Genomic DNA, 17,660 nt, shown 5'->3' with positions numbered 1-17,660 from the left:
CACGTGTTTTCTGATTATGTCAGTCTGATATCTGGCTACCTACCCTGGACAACTCTCCAGAACTGTGAATTTTGTCTTCAAAACAGTCTTCACAGTATTTCTTTTTATGGAATAATGTGTATAATTCTATCACTACGGCAAAAATTTATTTCGCTTTCTTTTTTAAATTCAATGAATCCGTTTGTTTCGTGTTGATCCTTGCGTTTGGTACAGCATGGTTATTAATTTTTTGTGCCAGACTCTAATGTATGCGACACAACCCCGAACTTCTCATTCGACCGAAACTCCAGTCAGTAAAATAATCCTCATTCATAATGTAGTACAATTATCGATATCCCTTGCCTAACAGTAAGGGTCCTGTAATTGGCTCATCGTGGGGTATACATGTTCATCTTATGACGAAATCCTGTCGGGAAATTCGGGAATCTAGCATCATGTCCCTGCTTGCGGTTGAACCGCACGGATGAGTCGAGGTTTCAGCATGGGCCTGTTCCAAATCGGCCTTGTCGTCCATTATCTAGCAATACAATGAGATTTTCATATGTGGTTCGCGCAAGTCGAGCATCAAGCGATAGCGGCAATCCACGCATGTCAGAGCAAAATGCAAGACAAGGGTACTCACGAATTAAAGATACATAAACAAACAAGGACTATGCCACTTGTGTCATATCCGACAAGCTTCTAGATCCTGAAACAATGTCACGTAGACCTCGAACGACTTTCTGGAATATGGAATTGTCTGATCTAGCGCTCACCCTCCATTTTTAGCTGTCGCTATCCGCCGCCTTCAACGGTTACCTATTCGAAGCTTGGAGCTCACACCAATCACATTAAGCTGATTTTCTCTTTTTGAATCAGCCTAACATTCATTGATTATCCCCGCAAGCCGCCGTTGATACCCACTCAAGCTGTCAAGCATCAACTTCAGTCCCTATATCAGAACCTCACAATCTATACCGCCAATACCATGTCAAGTCTCGGGATATCACCTTTCAGTATTGTAGTTGTACCAAGTATAATATAAATAAGATACAAATCTATCTCATCTCATCTCTCTCCTCGGGTGCGTCCGGCTGGCACCGATAATCACAGACCCTTGAACAGACCCACTCATCAGCCCACCATCACCATCGTCTGATAATATCGACCTGGCGTGATGTGCTCAGCTTAACAAACTACCAACGGAGCAAGGCGAGACTCGGGGGAAGAGCTTTCGTGTCATGAGCACGCGTATAATCGCTGAAGAAGAAAAAAGGGTATCATGGACAAGGGACTGAGGGGTAAATTACCAAGGATAGGCACTCCAATAAATACCTACCGGCGTCTGGCTGTTGTTCGAGGCTTGCGATTCTATATAATCGATCTGTTGCTTGCAAAAACTAAATCCTTCAAGCTGACCTGCGTCACACGACCTTTTGAATCAGCTGAGTATTTTGCTGTTAAGTATCGACTGTTCAATCAGCCTTTTTCTCTTGCGCCTACGATCGGCTACGCCCTCATCCAGCGACTTATACCCTCACTTTGTACAAGAGTCGACCTTACGGGCTTCATCTAACGATTCAGCGACAAAACTACACGTTTCTGAATACAATAAACAGAGTAAAAACGCCGTCAAGATGACTTCCCGACCTATGAAGCACATCGATCGCGAGGATCTCTACACGAACCTCGAAGCCCGTGTTCAGTATCTTCACTCATTCCTCGACTTCTCAAGCCGTACGTTACACCAAGCGCAGACACCCCACGGCTCGATATCAACCTCGCAGTTGAGAGCAAATTTTATCCCTTTTTAAAAACTAACTAACAGTCTGCCCTTATAGGTGACATTGAAGCTCTCATCACTGGCGCAAAATACGTCAAGGCTCTCATCCCCGCCGTCGTCAATATTGTCTACAAGAAACTCCTCCAATACGATATCACAGCTCGTGCTTTCACCACCAGAAGTACCTCTTTCGAAGGCACTCTTGATGAGATTCCCGACGAGAACAGTCCTCAAATCCTGCACAGGAAGATGTTTCTGCGCGCTTACCTCATGAAGCTGTGCTCAGATCCCAGTAAGATGGAGTTTTGGGAGTATCTGGACAAGGTTGGGTATGGAGTCCCTTTCAACACAATTCGCGAGCAAAGACTGACTTGTCTAGAATGATGCACGTTGGCCTCGGTCGCAAGCACCCTCTTCACATTGAATACGTCCATCTTGGTGTCTGTCTCGGTTTCATCCAGGACATCATGACCGAAGCTATCCTTTCGCATCCTCGTCTACACATTCAGCGCAAGACGGCTCTCGTCAAGGCTCTCAACAAGGTCATATGGATCCAAAACGATCTCATGGCCAAATGGCATGTCAAGGACGGTGCCGAATTCGAGACAGGCGACTCTGATATCGAGATTGAGCGCGAGGGCTACTTGCATGGAAAGCGCATCATTGGCGAGGGCAGTGGCTCAGGAACTGAGGACGATGCCTCAGAACATCATCAGAACGCCCCCTCAAGAATTCCGCATCCTAGTGGTATGCCCGCTGGTGGTGTGTGTCCCTTCTCGGGGATGGGTGCTCCAGCTGAGGATGAGGAAAAGTAAGAGGCTAGATCTCAGACCATTGAGGTTGGTCTCAAGTGGAGATGATGATGGACTTTCAACAATACATATCCGGCGTTTGTGATAATAACCTATTTTTGGGGTGGGATTGGGACATTCGGGGTTCAAGGAAATCTTTTTTGTTATATTTCTTTAGGATAGAGTTGATATCAGTTTGAGAATCACGGAAGGAAGAATACAACGCCTCTTATTCACTTGATCCTCATAATTTTGGCCTCGAAAACGGCTTTCTTGTAGGTTGCAGATTCTGCATGAGAAGCGTGCCTACTGGCAACTTCACCTTTGCACGCGGCATTTTTTCGAGCTCACAAGATTGTGGCCGCCGAAGCTACTTATCAAGGAATATTCGTTCGCATGAAAGTCAACAAACGGAGTTTTCATCACTTGCGTCATGGCGCTGGAGCTTTTGGTCCTCCTTGCAGGGGCAGTGGACCCACGATTGTTGAATCACGATTGTTGGAGTCTGGACCACTCGTCACATCAAGGTTCCTGGGCGATTCCCAACTAGAGGCTCCGTCTGATATTAATATGAGACACGTGATTGGTTCGTGGTGGGCTTTTGGAGCGGGGATGACGGGCAGTTGCAGAGGTTTTTGTCATGACGAATCCTTGAAATAATGTGCCCCTCGGTGGGGTTCTTTGAGCTTTGAGCTCAAGCTTGAGATGATATGATGGACTTGATGACGAGAATGAAGGGAGAAGAATGTCTGAAGAAAAAGGGATCCCGAGAATAAAACACTCAATAACGCGGCTGCTTCTGTGTGTGTCAACATCAGGAAGTTCTTGTCACTTGTAACGGCGTTACCGGGCCGGGATGTTGAGTCGTTGTTCCATTCTAGAGTCTAGACAGTCTCGAACCTCTTGAAAACATAAGCCAACCTCCAATGGTAGCTCGTTGATAAACCGCACTGAGGCAAGACAGAGTGAGATGCGCATATCGAGCGGGCGAAGCAGAGAAAAGTACCTATGCAAGAAAACAAGGCATCACCATGTTCAGAAGTTCTGGTGGTGTATGTATAAGACTGTTGTAAAGGGGTCCACGAGCTTTTATCGCGAACCAACCCCAAGAGCAGGTAGAAGCAGCCTGTTTTTCCATTTAGGCAGCGGAAGAAACAAAAGAAGCAATTTTAAAGTAAACAGAGAGATAATGAGGAAATTACCACTTAAAATGACTCAAATATGCATACTTGACGCAGCCACCATCGAAGATAATCTGCAGGTAGGGAAACATCCAATTATCAGCAACTATACCTCTCAGTGATCGGATATTCTCGCACAACAGTAAAAGGCTCGGCAGAAACATCCCGATGAAGAGTATCAACTGCCGGGAACGTGCGGTCACGTCTGACGGTGGATGGCTCAGAATATGAGAGTTCGATGATGAGGCATGATGAGATTGATGGCCCGGCCCGCCCATGGCGTGTGTGTAGGTGCAAAACTGATGGCGGGGTCGTTTTGCACAGGGCGGCTCCGGGGGATAAGCCCCGGATGCGGCTGATGTGAACGGACTTGGACCGAAAGATGGCCGGTCCACGCCTAAATTTGAATGAAGTGCGCACCGACTATTTCTTATTAACCACGATTTAGAAAATACTGCGTCATATTTTGTTAATTAGAAGCTTGGACTATGTTTGCGCAACTTCATATTTTTGCTGTATATGACAATGGTTCAGAAGGCTCGCAGAGTATCATGAGCTTTCCGCCGTGCGCTGGCATCTCGGGAGTGCACCTCCGTCAAAGGGGGCCTCACCGTCTTTTGTTTGGTTCGGGCTGGTCTGGGGGCACAATTGCTGGCGCCTGTGCCGTATTGCTTGCTTATCGTTGGTGCATTAACCAGTGGAGACTCTTGAATAGCATCTTATCGATCGTGGAAGTGGACGTTTATCGATGATGATTAGAATTGGCGATCTTAAAGATGAGTTTCATGATACTGAATTGAGCGAGGTCATTGAGCGCGAAGGGCTTAAACCCAGAACACATGATCTACTCTGACCTCGAGCCATGAGGGTATCGTGAGATCATGAAAAGCTATATCGCAACCACTTCATTGACCCTACGAAAAAACTTTCATTGACAGTCAGCACAAACTTGAATGCTCAGAGGATGCGAAAGCTGAACAAAGACAGGTAACTAGACATCAGCAAATCAAAATGCTGACTCAGTGCTGCCAATGCTTTCTCAGCTTCGTGAATGGTTGAAATAAGCAATAAATGGTGTTTGTCGGCCGAATTCCTTTCATTACCCCTCCCCCGCGATTATCCCCAACTCAATGGCACGCACGGTCACATGGAAACAAACACCATGCGAGGCCCCAAATATCTAATTCCATCACCTTCTATATGATCCGATATAAAAGGTGGTCAACAGAAGCGATACTCACTTAGTGAGAGTTTCAAGTAACAAGAAAGAAACACGCACGGCGAGATATAACCCAGCATTCTGGTGCTGTCAAAGGATCGACGCTGAAGATAATGCAACGCTGGTCGTCTGTCTACTATACCTACAGCATGCGTGTTGATAGACAAAGCTGGGTAGGTTACCTATTTCAGCCATTGAATGCTCACCTGTACCTGATCGGCAGCCATCTTCTGGGTTCACTCGAGTTGGCGACCCAAGTCAAAGCATCTTGGCAGCTGTCGGGCCTTTAAGAATTTTGCTCCGGCGCGTGAGCTAGAGGGTGTGCTGAGGGCTCATGATACTGCGACAAAATGGAGAGATTGTGGTTTCTGGGGTAGATGAACCTGGAGAGGTCACTTTCTAGTGAAATTAAGAATTGTCGAGAGGCATGGTCAATTGTTCTTGATTTCAGTATCTTGTTAACTAAGTCATTATGTACTCAGTAAAGTCACCATGTGCCATTTTTACATCCATTAGTGGCCTGCCCGCAAAAAGCAACCTAGGCACCTCACTTTTACAGCAGAGAAATGCCCCACCACGCCAACCATCAGTCACTGACTAGGTACCTACAGCAGGCAGTTCCCGCCTGGATGGATTGGATGGGATGGGCACAGCAACACACGACGATGAGTCGCCGAAACCGCCCGGCCCGACTTTGAGACTAGACCAGACCGTGCCTTGACTTGACTTGACTTACCTTAGGTATTATGTATGTCCCATCTTCTTGGGGACAGAACAGATACCTTAGGTAGGTACAGCTAACGTCACCGTCGCTTGTATCCCAGGTTACTCTTACCTTATCCAGCCTGTAGAATCGCTTCTTTCCCTTTCGCTTCTCCCTCTTAGTCCCGCTCAACCTTAACCATCCCTCCCTCCTTCGCCATAACTCTACAACCTTTCTCTTCCTTCATCTCTCAAACCCAATACTTCCTTGCTTCGCGCAGCTTGTATAGCCCAGCTATATCATTTTTCTATTCTATTCCATCACTTGTCTGCCTCGTCTTAATCACGGAATACGCGCGCGCATTGCTCCATAGTCTAACCTCCCCGCGAGAGACGGACGGCGATCACCTTGCTCCGACAAGACAACCCCAAAGGAGACGCCAGCTGACACCTCCTCGTCTACGATCCTCCTCACATTAATTCTCTCTCCCTCTCCCGAGCCTGATTCTCAGTTCACCTCTTGACCGGGAAAATGGCAACCACCAGCGAAAACACTGGCGCGCCCAACTTGCGCCGCCGCGAGTCCTTGTCCGAGATTCGAGCTGCCAACCCTGATTTGGCTCTGAGCGGTAACATTATCTCGGCTACCTTCAACACACCGCATTCTTTCGTCTATCGAAAAGGCGGTGATTGGGTATGTAACTAACTAACTATTCACCTCGCTTCGCTTCGCTTCCTCAACATTTCATCTCGTATCACTATCAGTTACTGGGGTTCACTCTCTAGCTTACATTTCCCCCTCTTCTCCAACCAAAGCTGCAGAGGAGCTCCCCCCCCCCACCCTCGTCACATGAAAATTGACCCTCAGCTAAACTTTTGCTCTCTGTACAGGACTTGAAATCTCGTCGCGGTCAATCTGCTCTCTTTGACTCCCTTCGCATACCTCTCCTCCCAACGCTACCCCATGGAATCACACCGTTGTCGCTTGGACCGGCGAAATCGACGCTCCAACTGATGACGTCGTTTCTTCACCCGGCACGCCCGCTCCAAACACTTTTGGTGCAACATCGCTGAACGCCCTCTCCGCACCCGTTCCCATTGACGGCAACGCGCGCCTGCCGACTCCTCCTCCCGTAGATGGTCTCTGGGTGCCCCGCGAGGACCAAGACCGCCTCGAGTATCGTTTGTCACACAACAAGACCATCCGCACCTACCCGGTTTGGCTCTCCGATGAATCTGAGGCCACTTCTGAGGGTATCCTTCTCAAGGACCAGGCCCGCTGGCGACGCTATGCTGAGCAAGATCTCTACACCCTCCTCCACTACAAGCAGCATGAGCCGAACGACGGCCGACGCGAACGTGTCCAATGGGCCGATTACTATAGAATGAACCAGAAATTCGCCAACAAGATCATCGAGATCTACAAGCCTGGCGATATCGTCATCATTCATGACTACTTCCTCATGCTGCTTCCCAGTATGCTGCGACAGAGAGTACCTAACATGTACATCTCATTCTTCCTGCATTCTCCCTTCCCCAGTAGCGAGTTCCTCCGTTGTCTACCTCGACGAAAGGAGGTTCTTGAGGGTGTTTTGGGCTCAAACCTCATTGGCTTCCAGTCATACAGTTACTCTCGCCATTTCCTGAGCTGCTGCACACGAATCCTTGGGTTCCCCTCCGATACTCTCGGAATTGATGCTTATGGAACTCGCGTGCAAGTCGGCGTCTTCCCCATTGGCATTGACGCTGCCAAGGTTGAAAGCCATGCATGGACCGATGCTGTGACCGCCAAGTACAACGCACTGCGCGAGCTTTACCGCGGAAAGAAGATCATTGTCGGGCGTGACCGTCTGGACAGTGTCAGAGGTGTTGCCCAGAAGCTGCAGGCTTTTGAGCGCTTCCTTGAGATGTACCCTGAGTGGCGTGAGAAGGTTGTTCTCATCCAGGTCACCTCGCCCACTAGCGTCGAGGCTGAGAAGGAGGATCTTGAAGACGACACAAAGGTTGCGACCCGGGTCAATGAGCTTGTTATGCGCATCAACGGCATGTATGGAAGTCTGGGATTTTCTCCCGTCCAGCACTATCCGCAGTACCTCAGCCAGAACGAGTACTTTGCTCTTCTGCGTGCCAGTGACATTGGTCTCATCACCTCTGTGCGTGACGGCATGAACACCACAAGTTTAGAGTATATCATCTGCCAAAAGGAGGGCAATGCTCCTCTCATTCTTTCAGAATTCAGTGGTACCGCTCACAGTCTTAGTGATGCCATCCACATCAATCCCTGGGATCTCAGTGGCGTTGCTGAGAAGATAAATGCGGCTCTCACCATGTCCGAAGCCAAGCGACAAGATATGCAGTCTCGTCTCTACAAACACGTTACTGAGCACAATGTGCAGTCCTGGATCACCAAGTTCATCCGCAAGGTTTACAATGTTCTTGGAGACAGCAGTTCTGCCAACTCCACTCCTTTACTCGACCGAGCTCTTCTTCTTACTCAATACCGCTCAGCCAACAAACGCCTGTTCATGTTCGACTATGACGGTACCCTGACGCCCATCGTGCGCGAGCCTAGTGCTGCTGTGCCTTCGGAGCGTCTTATTCACACCCTTGACTTGTTGGCTTCAGACCCCAAGAATGCTGTGTGGATCATTTCGGGACGAGACCAGGATTTCTTGAAGCAACATCTTGGCAACAACAGACGTCTTGGATTCTCAGCCGAGCACGGCAGCTTTATGAAGCACCCCGGCTCAGATGAGTGGGAGAACCTCGCAGAGAAGTTCGATATGGGATGGCAGGCTGAGGTGATGGAGGTCTTCCAGAAATACACTGACAGGGTTCAAGGTTTGTACGCTGACACATGTTTCACTCAACACAGGCTGACAATAAAAAAGGTTCTTTTATCGAGAGAAAGCGATGTGCTTTGACCTGGCACTACAGATTGGCCGACCCCGAGCAAGGCATTCACATGTCACGAGAGTGCCATAAGGAGCTCGAATCGACAGTGGGCGCGAAATGGGATGTCGAGGTGATGCCTGGTAAGGCCAATATCGAAGTTCGCCCCACGTTTATCAACAAGGGCGAGATCGCTAAGCGCCTCATCACCATGTACCACACACCTGGCACCGAGTCTGAAGACAAATCTGGGCACCTCGAGTTCGCCCTATGCATGGGTGACGACTTCACGGATGAGGACATGTTCCGAAGCCTTAATGCCGCTTCGGGCCCTGTGCTGGATGCCAACCACGTTTTCACAGTCACCGTCGGAGCGAGCACAAAGGTCACATTGGCCAAGTCGCATCTCCTGGAACCAGAGGATGTGATCGAGTGCGTGGCTCTCCTCGCTGGTGTACAGGATGTTGGAGAGCGTCTAGGCGAGGTGAATCTGGGGGCGCTGAGTGCTGTCGAGGGGCATATTCCCAGTGCTGAGCGGTAATGACAGAACAACTATTGTTTTTTCCAGGCGTTTTTTGGACAAGACGAAGACAAGATAGACAGGCGGTGGGCGTATGGAATGGACAGAGATGAAAGACAAAGAAGGGTAGTAAACAGAAAATGGGAAGATAGCGTGGAGACATGCACCCAAGACACAGTTCGTGGCGTTCATGATATTAGCTGTTGTACATGCCAACCATAATGAGTTGAAAGTAGGCAAACCTATGAAATAGAGAAATATATGTTTGACCGATGTTAAGTATCGTCTGAACTCATGTGTCGGTGTTCATGAACCAGTCCAAAGTCACGGCCTGTATACACATTATACCTTTTGGCAGGAGAACTTACAATTTGACTAGGTTCACTAAAGCAATACCAATCAGTCGTTGGTAACATGGCCATAATCTTAGCTACCGCCATTTTGTATAGACCAACCCAGAAAGGCTTTTATGACAGAGTATCAGCTCCCCGTTGATCATAGTTGGACTGCAGAGATGTGTTCAGAAGGCTGTCAGAGCAGTCGAAACCGGACATCTTTGTCTATCTGAGAATGAATCAAGTAATGCAGACCTTGAGAATTTGCCAACTTACGGCAACTTGGTCAAGTTTACCCCTAAATCCTATTGCTCTCGGGCATGGCCGGAGCTTCGACTACGACCCCGACAGGCTGACTATCAGGTTATGGGAGCAATTCCAACACTCTTCGGGTAGACATCGTCCCATAAAAGATACTCGGAGCTTCGAAAGTCTATTTGATATATCAGATCAGCTGTAAACTGCAGTGTACCAATATGTCTAAGTTGTCTAAGTAGTCAACGATGTCTTTCTTTGAACCCTTCCTAGCCATGAGGTTGCAGCCATTGGGTCAAGGCTACTTCCAGAATACGTCACCACAGGTACAGGCCTGTCACTGGGACCTGTGTGCTGTGTAAGCGTGAAACTGCTCTTCCTCTGTGCCTTACCTTGTTCCATCTTTCTTGGACACATCCCAAGGCATAGAAGTCCTTTTCTGGAAGTTGAAGCATTAAAGGATTGACAGCAGAACTTGTTTCTAAGGTCCAGACCTCACCTCCGAGACAATGAAGCTCCTATGTTGCCAGCATGGCACAGGTAGTTAGAAGTGGAATAGTGACTGGGCTAAGTATATTTCGAATCGTCAACTCAACTGGAGGTTTTGTCCGATCAGAATGGTAGACAGTTACCAAGATCAAATTGAATGATTTGTATTTGTCAAGTGCGAAGTATTTGTGTTTAGCGAAGAGGCTTGCAAACCAGACCCTCCTTACTGTAAAAGCGTATCGCAACACATACATATATATATATATCCAACAACAAACACTTATGCGCCGCCCCGCCTTGACCGTCTGGTAACGCCAACCTGGCCATCTAGATATGCATGCACATAACCTGTTTATATAAACTAATACAGTCCCGTTTCACTAGGAGTCAATGTTGAAAGCAGACCCGTCATAGTCAACCGATCTTCACTCCCATCCGAACTAGCATTCTCAACAATAACACTATGATCCCTTACCCTGACACCCTTCAGGTCCCCAACACCATCTCCAGCACGGTTAGGCATATAGTCCCTCGCATACGAAGGTAGATTTACCTTCTTGTTCTTTACTACCGACTCAATAGAGTATATGACTTCCTCCGCCACAGGGAACGCTTCTCGGAGCTCCATGAGGGCTCGACACGCTTTTACGAATGTTTCGAGTTGGACAGGGCTCTCTTCAATGGCGAACAGGACTTTGAAAGCGCAGGCGGAGCATGCTTGGATAAACCAGTGTTCGTTGTGGATCGTGTATAGAGCGCGGAAGTGCCAGATCGTTGACATGGCGTTTGTTGCATGGGCGTAGGAGGTAAGGCGTGGAATGAAGGGGCCGAAGACCGATTTGGGAATATGGTCGAAGGGTTGAAGAACGCTGATTACTACAAGATCCGCGCTTATACTAGATACATAGCCGTTACCAATAATGCTCTGCATCGTTCTGGTAAAGACTTACTGTAGTAGTATAGCAGCAGGCAGAACTGCATTCTCAGCCCTTAGCTCTTCAGGCAAGGAGAACTTCCACTCCATGATTTTAGAGTACAACTGTACAGCACGTCCGGTATTTCGAGACGGTGAAACTCCCTGCTCCAAGGGAATAAGGAACTCGAGAACCTGCTCTGTTATTTCGGTCAAGTTACATTCGGCCTCGAATATCTCACGCTTCATCGACCGCCGGGGTGCTACGGACACAGGATATGAGAACCACCAATACTCTGGATTCTCGGTTCTATTCACTGGTGAGCTTTCTTCTTGCCACGTTCTATCTCGTGCAGGCTTCTTGATAACGAGACGACGACATAGACCGTGCATTGGTTTCCTGTGGCACACATGTCAGTGAGTTTGGTTCGGCGCGAGCACATTACTTACCAGTCCCAAACATAGAAACCCCATTGTATCCAAGACAACGCATGTGCTTCGGCCCTCTGTCTCGAGCCCGCAATAGCAGTATCCGTAGAACGATAAATATCATCAAGTCTCAGCGCCATATACCGTGACTGCATAAGCCTGTGGAACCCGAGCGCCGTTTCTCCGTTGCCTAGGGCGCCTTCATACACATACATAAGCGCCAGACCCTGTGCCACCGGTAATGAAGGCCTTGTATCTTCCTGCTTCAAACACTGGATGGCTTCTTGGGCAAATACCTGTCCTCGGGTACTGAGTTCGTCTGGTATGCTGAATGTAATCGGATTCGTCGTATATAGCTGTATTCTTCGTTTTAGCCTGCAGAGACTCTGAAAGGAGGTGGTAAAGCCTACATACGCAACTAACGGCCAAAATTGCATTGACGAGAAATGGTGAGCAGAATCGCAGTGCTGAGGGCACGCCTGTTGCCGTTGGGTCGAGGTTCTTTAGGTCGTCTTCGAAGATAGTTCGGTCGATAATACGGTTACATGATGTGTCCCACGTCCAGAACAATAGCAGTAAGTGGCTTAGAAACTTGTCATCTTGTATGACGTTGGTCCATCGCGAAAAAGGGAGTATATGCCCTTGGAGATCAATGGATGCAGAGTCGTCAGAGGCTCTGCCCTGAGATTCTCGCCAGGCTCCCTCAAATAGGCTGCCAGGTTGGTCGTTTCTGAGAAAGATTAGAAAGGCGTTTGGGGATTTATGGTGTACTCACAAAGATGTGAGTCTGGCCCGTGTCTGCTGTTGAGGTTGGGAAAGGCTCATGCGTGTCGCAGAGAATGTTGGCGAGCTGGCGCTTCCGGACGTTGTAGCACTGTTTGAAGTATTATCGCTACTGCTTCGTAGAAGAGGATTTTCCTGTTTCCGAGACGTGGGAGCGGCTGAACTCCCTCCCTGAAGGTCCTCAGTCACGCCTTTGACGTCCTTTCCGGCCCGTATTCTCCGTAGTATCTCGTCTGTCTCATGAGGCTCTCTGGTCTTGAGCGAAGAGTAAAGACTCTCGTGATCAAGGATTCTTTCTTTTAGTTCATCGTGCTTTCGTTTTATTGCTGCAGCCTCGGCTTCGTAGTGGTTGCTGGCATAGTGACATTCTCTACCAGCAGTAATACAGCCAGAACACCTTGGCCTTTGGCCATTGCACTATTGAAGTCAGTAAGCTACCTATCTTGACACAGAATCTTCTACAACCTTGGCTTTGCGTTGTCTGCAAGCCTGGCATGCAGTCTTGACAGATATTCTCTTGGGTATATTCAGCTTGGGTGGAGGCCTGGGTGAGCCTCCTTCTCGAGTTGGGCCTGGCAGAAGAGCCCGAAGTCGGCCTGCAGAAGACGAAGACGAACTTGGGTTGTCATCCATATTTATCAACAGATGAGGTTGGTGCTCTCAGCGATCAGCAACAGGCATTTTGGATGGGCTACTTCGACAATTAACGAATTATGGTTGAACAGATCAAGAGGCGACCTATGATCATGCTATGAAGAGATTCTGGTTGCCTACCTACCTGGGTTACCTGATTCATAACTGGTGTCCTTTCCATGCCCTGTAACTTCGACGACATTTCGTCTATATATGATGTATATGCTACGTCACATCTGCCCTATTTGGCCCCGGAGTTTTTGACAAGCGAATGAATGTGAGCTCTATTGAGATCCATTCAAGTCTGTCACTGACCTGGTAGTGGCCGACCTTTTAACTCTTGTTTGTAATACTAACGCCGGATATAAGTCCCCTTACTACACCTGCAATATCCGCACTGACGTCTATCTCGCTATCTACCTTATATCACGGTGGATATTCTGTATCCATGGATCGTCACATTAAATAAAAATCACTCCCAGATCAAATTTCAACTCAGTTTGCATTATAGCCCAGCTCTAGGTCTGAGCAATCTCATCGCTGTATAAAACTATAGATATCATCATAAACGTCGAGAAACACACCAGGCCTCCTCATCATCAATCTGTAAACAGAGCCGCGACTCCATTACCAAACCAACTGCCTCCCTGATAAAAGAAAAGGTCATGAGAATCCTGAGACACATGTCTAAACCAAGCATCCTTGCAAACGCCAACAGAAACAAGAACTAAGGAACCGCTCAAATCACGGGGTATCGAATTCAAACCCATCCTCCAACCCCACAACACATCACAACACAAGCGTCAAACTTGATCAAAGCATCTCACAATACCACCTGAGTCTAGCCCCAAGAATTCCAACAATCAAGCAACGGCGTTCGACAAAGCCAACCCTACCATTACCGCAAGATGTACCAAGAGGTTGGGGATATTCATATACGGCCAAATCATGTACTGATGTCGCTTCATGCAAACAAAGTCAGGGTATCACGCCGTCGGATGACGTCTTCCTTCACCGTTACAGATCATGATCCTGCTGAGCGGAGAAGGAAGCCAAGACACCCTCAGTCAAAACAATAATAATAAAGCTGTGAAAGCAAGAAAAACATCTGACAAGCTCAGCTTGTTTAGCAAATTCCCAGGGGCCTGTCGTTTCAGATTGTTGGAGAGAATGTCGGTTCATGGAGTCAGATGCTAATGCCGATGGGATGTCGAATGCTGCCATTTGAACCCAGGGCCAAGTAAATTCAGAGTAGGAATGACGTTGTACCAAAAGAGATTCAAGAAAATACCATGGTCGTGTATCATGCAAAGGATCATGCCCGCAACGTGCGTCGTCTCCGCTGCTAGGTATAGAGGAAAAGACGGTTCAAGGGAATAGGTCATAAGTCGTCAAATCATTGTCGTCTGAGAACGACGGGATGGATGAGGCATAAACCAGCTCAATATGCTGCAGCAGTAGATCCTTCGCTTGTTGCAACAGCAACCAACGCCTCAAGGCGGCCTAAAGAGCCATTGCTGCCAGGTCGTCCTTGTTGTTGCGGTTGCTGTTGCTGCTGGGTCTGTTGATGCGGGTGCTGTTGCTGCTGGGGGTGCTGAGGATGTTGATAATTTTGTGGGGGTGGTTGTTGTGTTGGTTGCTGATATTGAGGATGTAATGGTGCTTCTTTGATAGGAAATCCACTGAAGCCAGTAAAGTTCGGATGCACCATCCTATCCACGTGAGCCATCCGTGGATCTTGCTGCTCCTGAGGAGGTCGGCCGTCTCTATGAACGGAAACGGGCCCATTATACCATCCGCGACGCTTATTTTCTCTCGAAGTTGTAATAGATGGTGCAGAAACTGTGTGTTGATGGAGAGATCGTGGGGCAGAGGTAGGGGGAGGTTTGGGCCCCTGGTATATGGGAGGCCGCTCCTCGAAACGAACAGTAGGAGGATTGAGCCGCACGTGCTCGGCTTGAGCCTGAACAGCCTTGTTTGCTTCGGAAGCCCAGCTACCCGCGCTATCACGAGGTGGTGTACTGTGGTTGATATCAAGGCGATTAAGGCCTCTTTGAAGGCTCGCATCGTACAAGTTGAGGTTTCGTCTCTCGTCCTGCATCGGGGTTTCGGGGAGATGGGGTGGATAAGAGGCTCGAATCTGAGGCTCTTGATCGACCATCATGGGCGAAGGCTGTCTCCTTGGTGGGGTAGCAGGTGGGAGAGGGTCGAACGACTCAATACCGGGCAGGCGGAAGGACGACTGAGAAGTGGAAGGGTTCGCGATCGGTGGCGGTGGGTTCGGACGGACAGATGACTGGTTCACAACGGAGCTTAGCTGACTGGGGTTCCCATTGATATTGCGGCTGTCTGGATGCCACGTTCTTCGGCGCCAATCACCCTCCGACATTGACTCCCTTCGGGACCATTGAGAAGTCAATGAAGGAGTTGGGGATGGAGGGATGCCGTTACTGTTTGGCGGGAGAGCACCCACATTCGAAGCATTAGCGGGGCCGGGCCCAAACATCATCGGTCTTCCCCCTGGTGCTCCGGGGGATTGAAATGGATTTCCTGGGACACTCAAACGGCGGCCTGGTGTTCGGCTTCCAGAGGTATACATGCTGTGCGATCGTGAGTGTGATGTTGCTGGGGAAGAAACGCCTGGCCCCCATCTAGGGCTGCTCTGCCCAGTTGAGAAGGTTGACGAAGTTGGTGTTCCGAAATCACTAGGAGAAGCAGGTCGGTAGTGAGGGTAAGACCCCTCCATAGCACTCCGGTAAGACTCTAAAGACAATCGCGAGCGAGGGTCTGCCATCACCAATGGAGGCGGTCGCCGTCTGGCATCTTGAACGCTGTAAGCCGAACCAACAGAACTGACACTGGTAATACTCGACGTAGAAAGCGATTTGGAATGTCCTCTTTGAGGACCGCCGGCACTACCACCTGTTGATGCTCTGGCTCTATTACCGGCTTGCCGAATTCGATCAGGCCGCATCTGCCGTTGAAACCGGGAACCAGTTGCAGCTAGCGAGTCCATAGGAATGTTCTCGTTAACATGGACCGTCTGTGCATGTTGCCTCAAGTTATCGAGTCTTGAAAAGCGGCGAGAGCAGTGACACTGGAATGGGCGTTCTCCTGTATGCTTCCTGTTGATCCAAGTCAGCATTAACGACAAACCAAGTCGGGGCGAGGGACAAAGGAAGACCACAAACCTAATATGCCGGGCAAGATGCTCGCTCCGTGTAAAGCTCAAATTACAAGGAGGATAGTCTGTGCAATAGAAGCGTTGCGACTTCTTCTTCTTGCCTGACCTGGGTCCGTCTGCTCCAACACTTTCGTCGTCGGATCCAGCGCCATCCTCAATGGTGCCAGTCTCTCCATCGGAATCGTCCATATCTACGTCGCCGGAGTCTCCTGATTTGGTCGAATGCCGTGAGTCGTGACGCCGAGGCATCTTTGGTTTCGGTGGTTGTTCAGGCATCTGGATTCCCTGGGGAAAGGGACTAGATGGCAGTGGCTTCTGGCTAGCCAGGTTGAAAGTTGCCCTTGTTGGGGTCGCACCATCGTCGGCAGGTATTTGTGAGTGTGTATGAGGGGCTGTGTTGGGTCGAGGAGTTGCGGTCGATGAACCCATGACGTCTTCGTGGGAGACCGTCATGGCCAGCGGGGAATTCACTGGACGAAAAGCGGCCGCCATTGCGACAAAAGTTCGAAGTCGATACTGGCCTCAGTATTATCGATATTAGTGACGATATTACCGTTGCGCGGATCCGCCTCTCGGGAAAGGGCGAGAAAGATGCCTGTAGGGTGCAACGTCCTGGTCACACAGGTACGAGAATTCGGTCGGGTAACCGTTATGCACCGCTATATGTGCTGTCGGGTCTGCAATGTTTTCACTTGGATGCACCGACAATCTCACTGAGACAGAAAACGGCGAGACGGCCGAAGGACTCAGCAGAAATCGCGAGGCGGGTGATGACGGCCACAGGCAACCCTGGAGAAGAAGAAGACCTTCCGACGATGGGGGGGATATGGAGATAAGAAGCAATAGTCCGAGGAGTCAGGGCGCAACAAGACACGCACACACAAAAAGGGACATGTGCAAGTCGAGGCAGAATACGGATCCCAACGGGATAGAGGGATAGATGTAAGGGGTCAAGAAGAGAGACAAGGAGGATGGAGAAACAGGGAGCGTGTGTGAGAGCTGTAGGAGAATGAGTAGAGGCGTTCTCAGGCTCCTACAGTACCCACGACCTGCTAACTAAGGCCCGCCTTAGAGCGTACGTGGAAATGCCGGCGGGGAGGGAGGCGTGCGTGGTGGTGATGCAAGCCAGCCAAGGTCAGGGCCTAGATCCGCAGAGTGACACAGACCAGACTGAGGCGAGTCGATAATTATTCTTTGAGTGACTGCGAAAGCGATGCAGCCAAACTCATTCGACGGAATAATTCGTCACTTCCAGGGCTATCCTTTGTGGTTGCAACTTGAATTCATCAAGGGATAACCGAGAAAGTCAAAAGTCGAAATTGTATTGTATGTGTGTTGCTTGCATACAAAGACTGCAGTAACAACGTGAACCAAAACGTGCGTGACGCAGAAAGGTAGAAAAAAAGGTTGACAGTCGCAAACTGGTGAGTCGAGACAGGGGCACAGAGGGAAAAAGCGGCAGGGCCGCAGGGGCAAGCGTGGCGATGATGTATGTCTATGGTTGCTTTTCCCGCCCCAAATCGATTTGTCTGTGGAGTCCGGATCCGGGATGGATGCATGGAGGCAGGATGG

The 17,660-nt window shown here is 49.2% G+C and overlaps 4 protein-coding genes across 8 annotated transcripts; 2 read left to right on the top strand and 2 right to left on the bottom strand.

Annotated features, from left to right (window-relative positions):
- Positions 1-1,186: 1,186 nt before the first annotated feature.
- FVEG_12116 (hypothetical protein) lies at positions 1,187-3,759 on the top strand. Its single transcript, XM_018901452.1, has 3 exons — positions 1,187-1,716; positions 1,821-2,091; positions 2,142-3,759. The coding sequence occupies exons 1-3, from the start codon at positions 1,617-1,619 to the stop codon at positions 2,575-2,577; spliced, it is 807 nt and encodes a 268-aa protein (XP_018759944.1). The 5' UTR covers positions 1,187-1,616; the 3' UTR covers positions 2,578-3,759.
- A 1,122-nt stretch (positions 3,760-4,881) lies between these two features.
- FVEG_12117 (trehalose 6-phosphate synthase) lies at positions 4,882-9,424 on the top strand. 3 transcript variants are annotated; one of them, XM_018901454.1, is made up of 3 exons: positions 4,882-6,349; positions 6,547-8,496; positions 8,547-9,424. In XM_018901454.1, exons 2-3 carry the CDS (start codon positions 7,041-7,043, stop codon positions 9,086-9,088), a joined length of 1,998 nt encoding a protein of 665 aa, XP_018759946.1. In that variant the 5' UTR covers positions 4,882-6,349; positions 6,547-7,040; the 3' UTR covers positions 9,089-9,424. The 3 variants fall into 3 exon arrangements, with proteins under 3 accessions (XP_018759946.1, XP_018759945.1, XP_018759947.1); XM_018901455.1 differs by having other exon boundaries at positions 6,327-6,349; positions 6,524-8,496; positions 8,547-9,352; XM_018901453.1 differs by having other exon boundaries at positions 4,882-8,496.
- An 870-nt stretch (positions 9,425-10,294) lies between these two features.
- On the bottom strand, positions 10,295-13,177 carry FVEG_12118 (hypothetical protein). Of its 2 annotated transcripts, XM_018901456.1 has the most exons (6): positions 12,737-13,177; positions 12,264-12,688; positions 11,903-12,218; positions 11,510-11,844; positions 11,097-11,459; positions 10,295-11,042 (listed from the first exon to the last, which is right to left on the bottom strand). In XM_018901456.1, the coding sequence occupies exons 1-6, from the start codon at positions 12,902-12,904 to the stop codon at positions 10,508-10,510; spliced, it is 2,142 nt and encodes a 713-aa protein (XP_018759948.1). In that variant the 5' UTR covers positions 12,905-13,177; the 3' UTR covers positions 10,295-10,507. The 2 variants fall into 2 exon arrangements, with proteins under 2 accessions (XP_018759948.1, XP_018759949.1); XM_018901457.1 differs by having other exon boundaries at positions 10,295-11,459.
- A 1,168-nt stretch (positions 13,178-14,345) lies between these two features.
- FVEG_12119 (hypothetical protein) lies at positions 14,346-16,580 on the bottom strand (the record flags this gene model as incomplete). Of its 2 annotated transcripts, XM_018901459.1 has the most annotated exons (3): positions 14,346-15,200; positions 15,378-16,029; positions 16,096-16,580. In XM_018901459.1, the coding sequence occupies 3 exons, from the start codon at positions 16,578-16,580 to the stop codon at positions 14,346-14,348; spliced, it is 1,992 nt and encodes a 663-aa protein (XP_018759951.1). The 2 variants fall into 2 exon arrangements, with proteins under 2 accessions (XP_018759951.1, XP_018759950.1); XM_018901458.1 differs by having other exon boundaries at positions 14,346-16,029.
- Between the last annotated feature and the right edge of the window lie 1,080 nt (positions 16,581-17,660).

The sequence above is a fragment of the Fusarium verticillioides genome, chromosome 4 (assembly GCF_000149555.1).
Source record: "Fusarium verticillioides 7600 chromosome 4, whole genome shotgun sequence".
Lineage (NCBI taxonomy): Eukaryota > Fungi > Ascomycota > Sordariomycetes > Hypocreales > Nectriaceae > Fusarium > Fusarium verticillioides.
The sequence above is the reverse complement of the archived record's forward strand: the minus strand, read 5'-3'. Positions and strand labels throughout refer to the sequence as shown.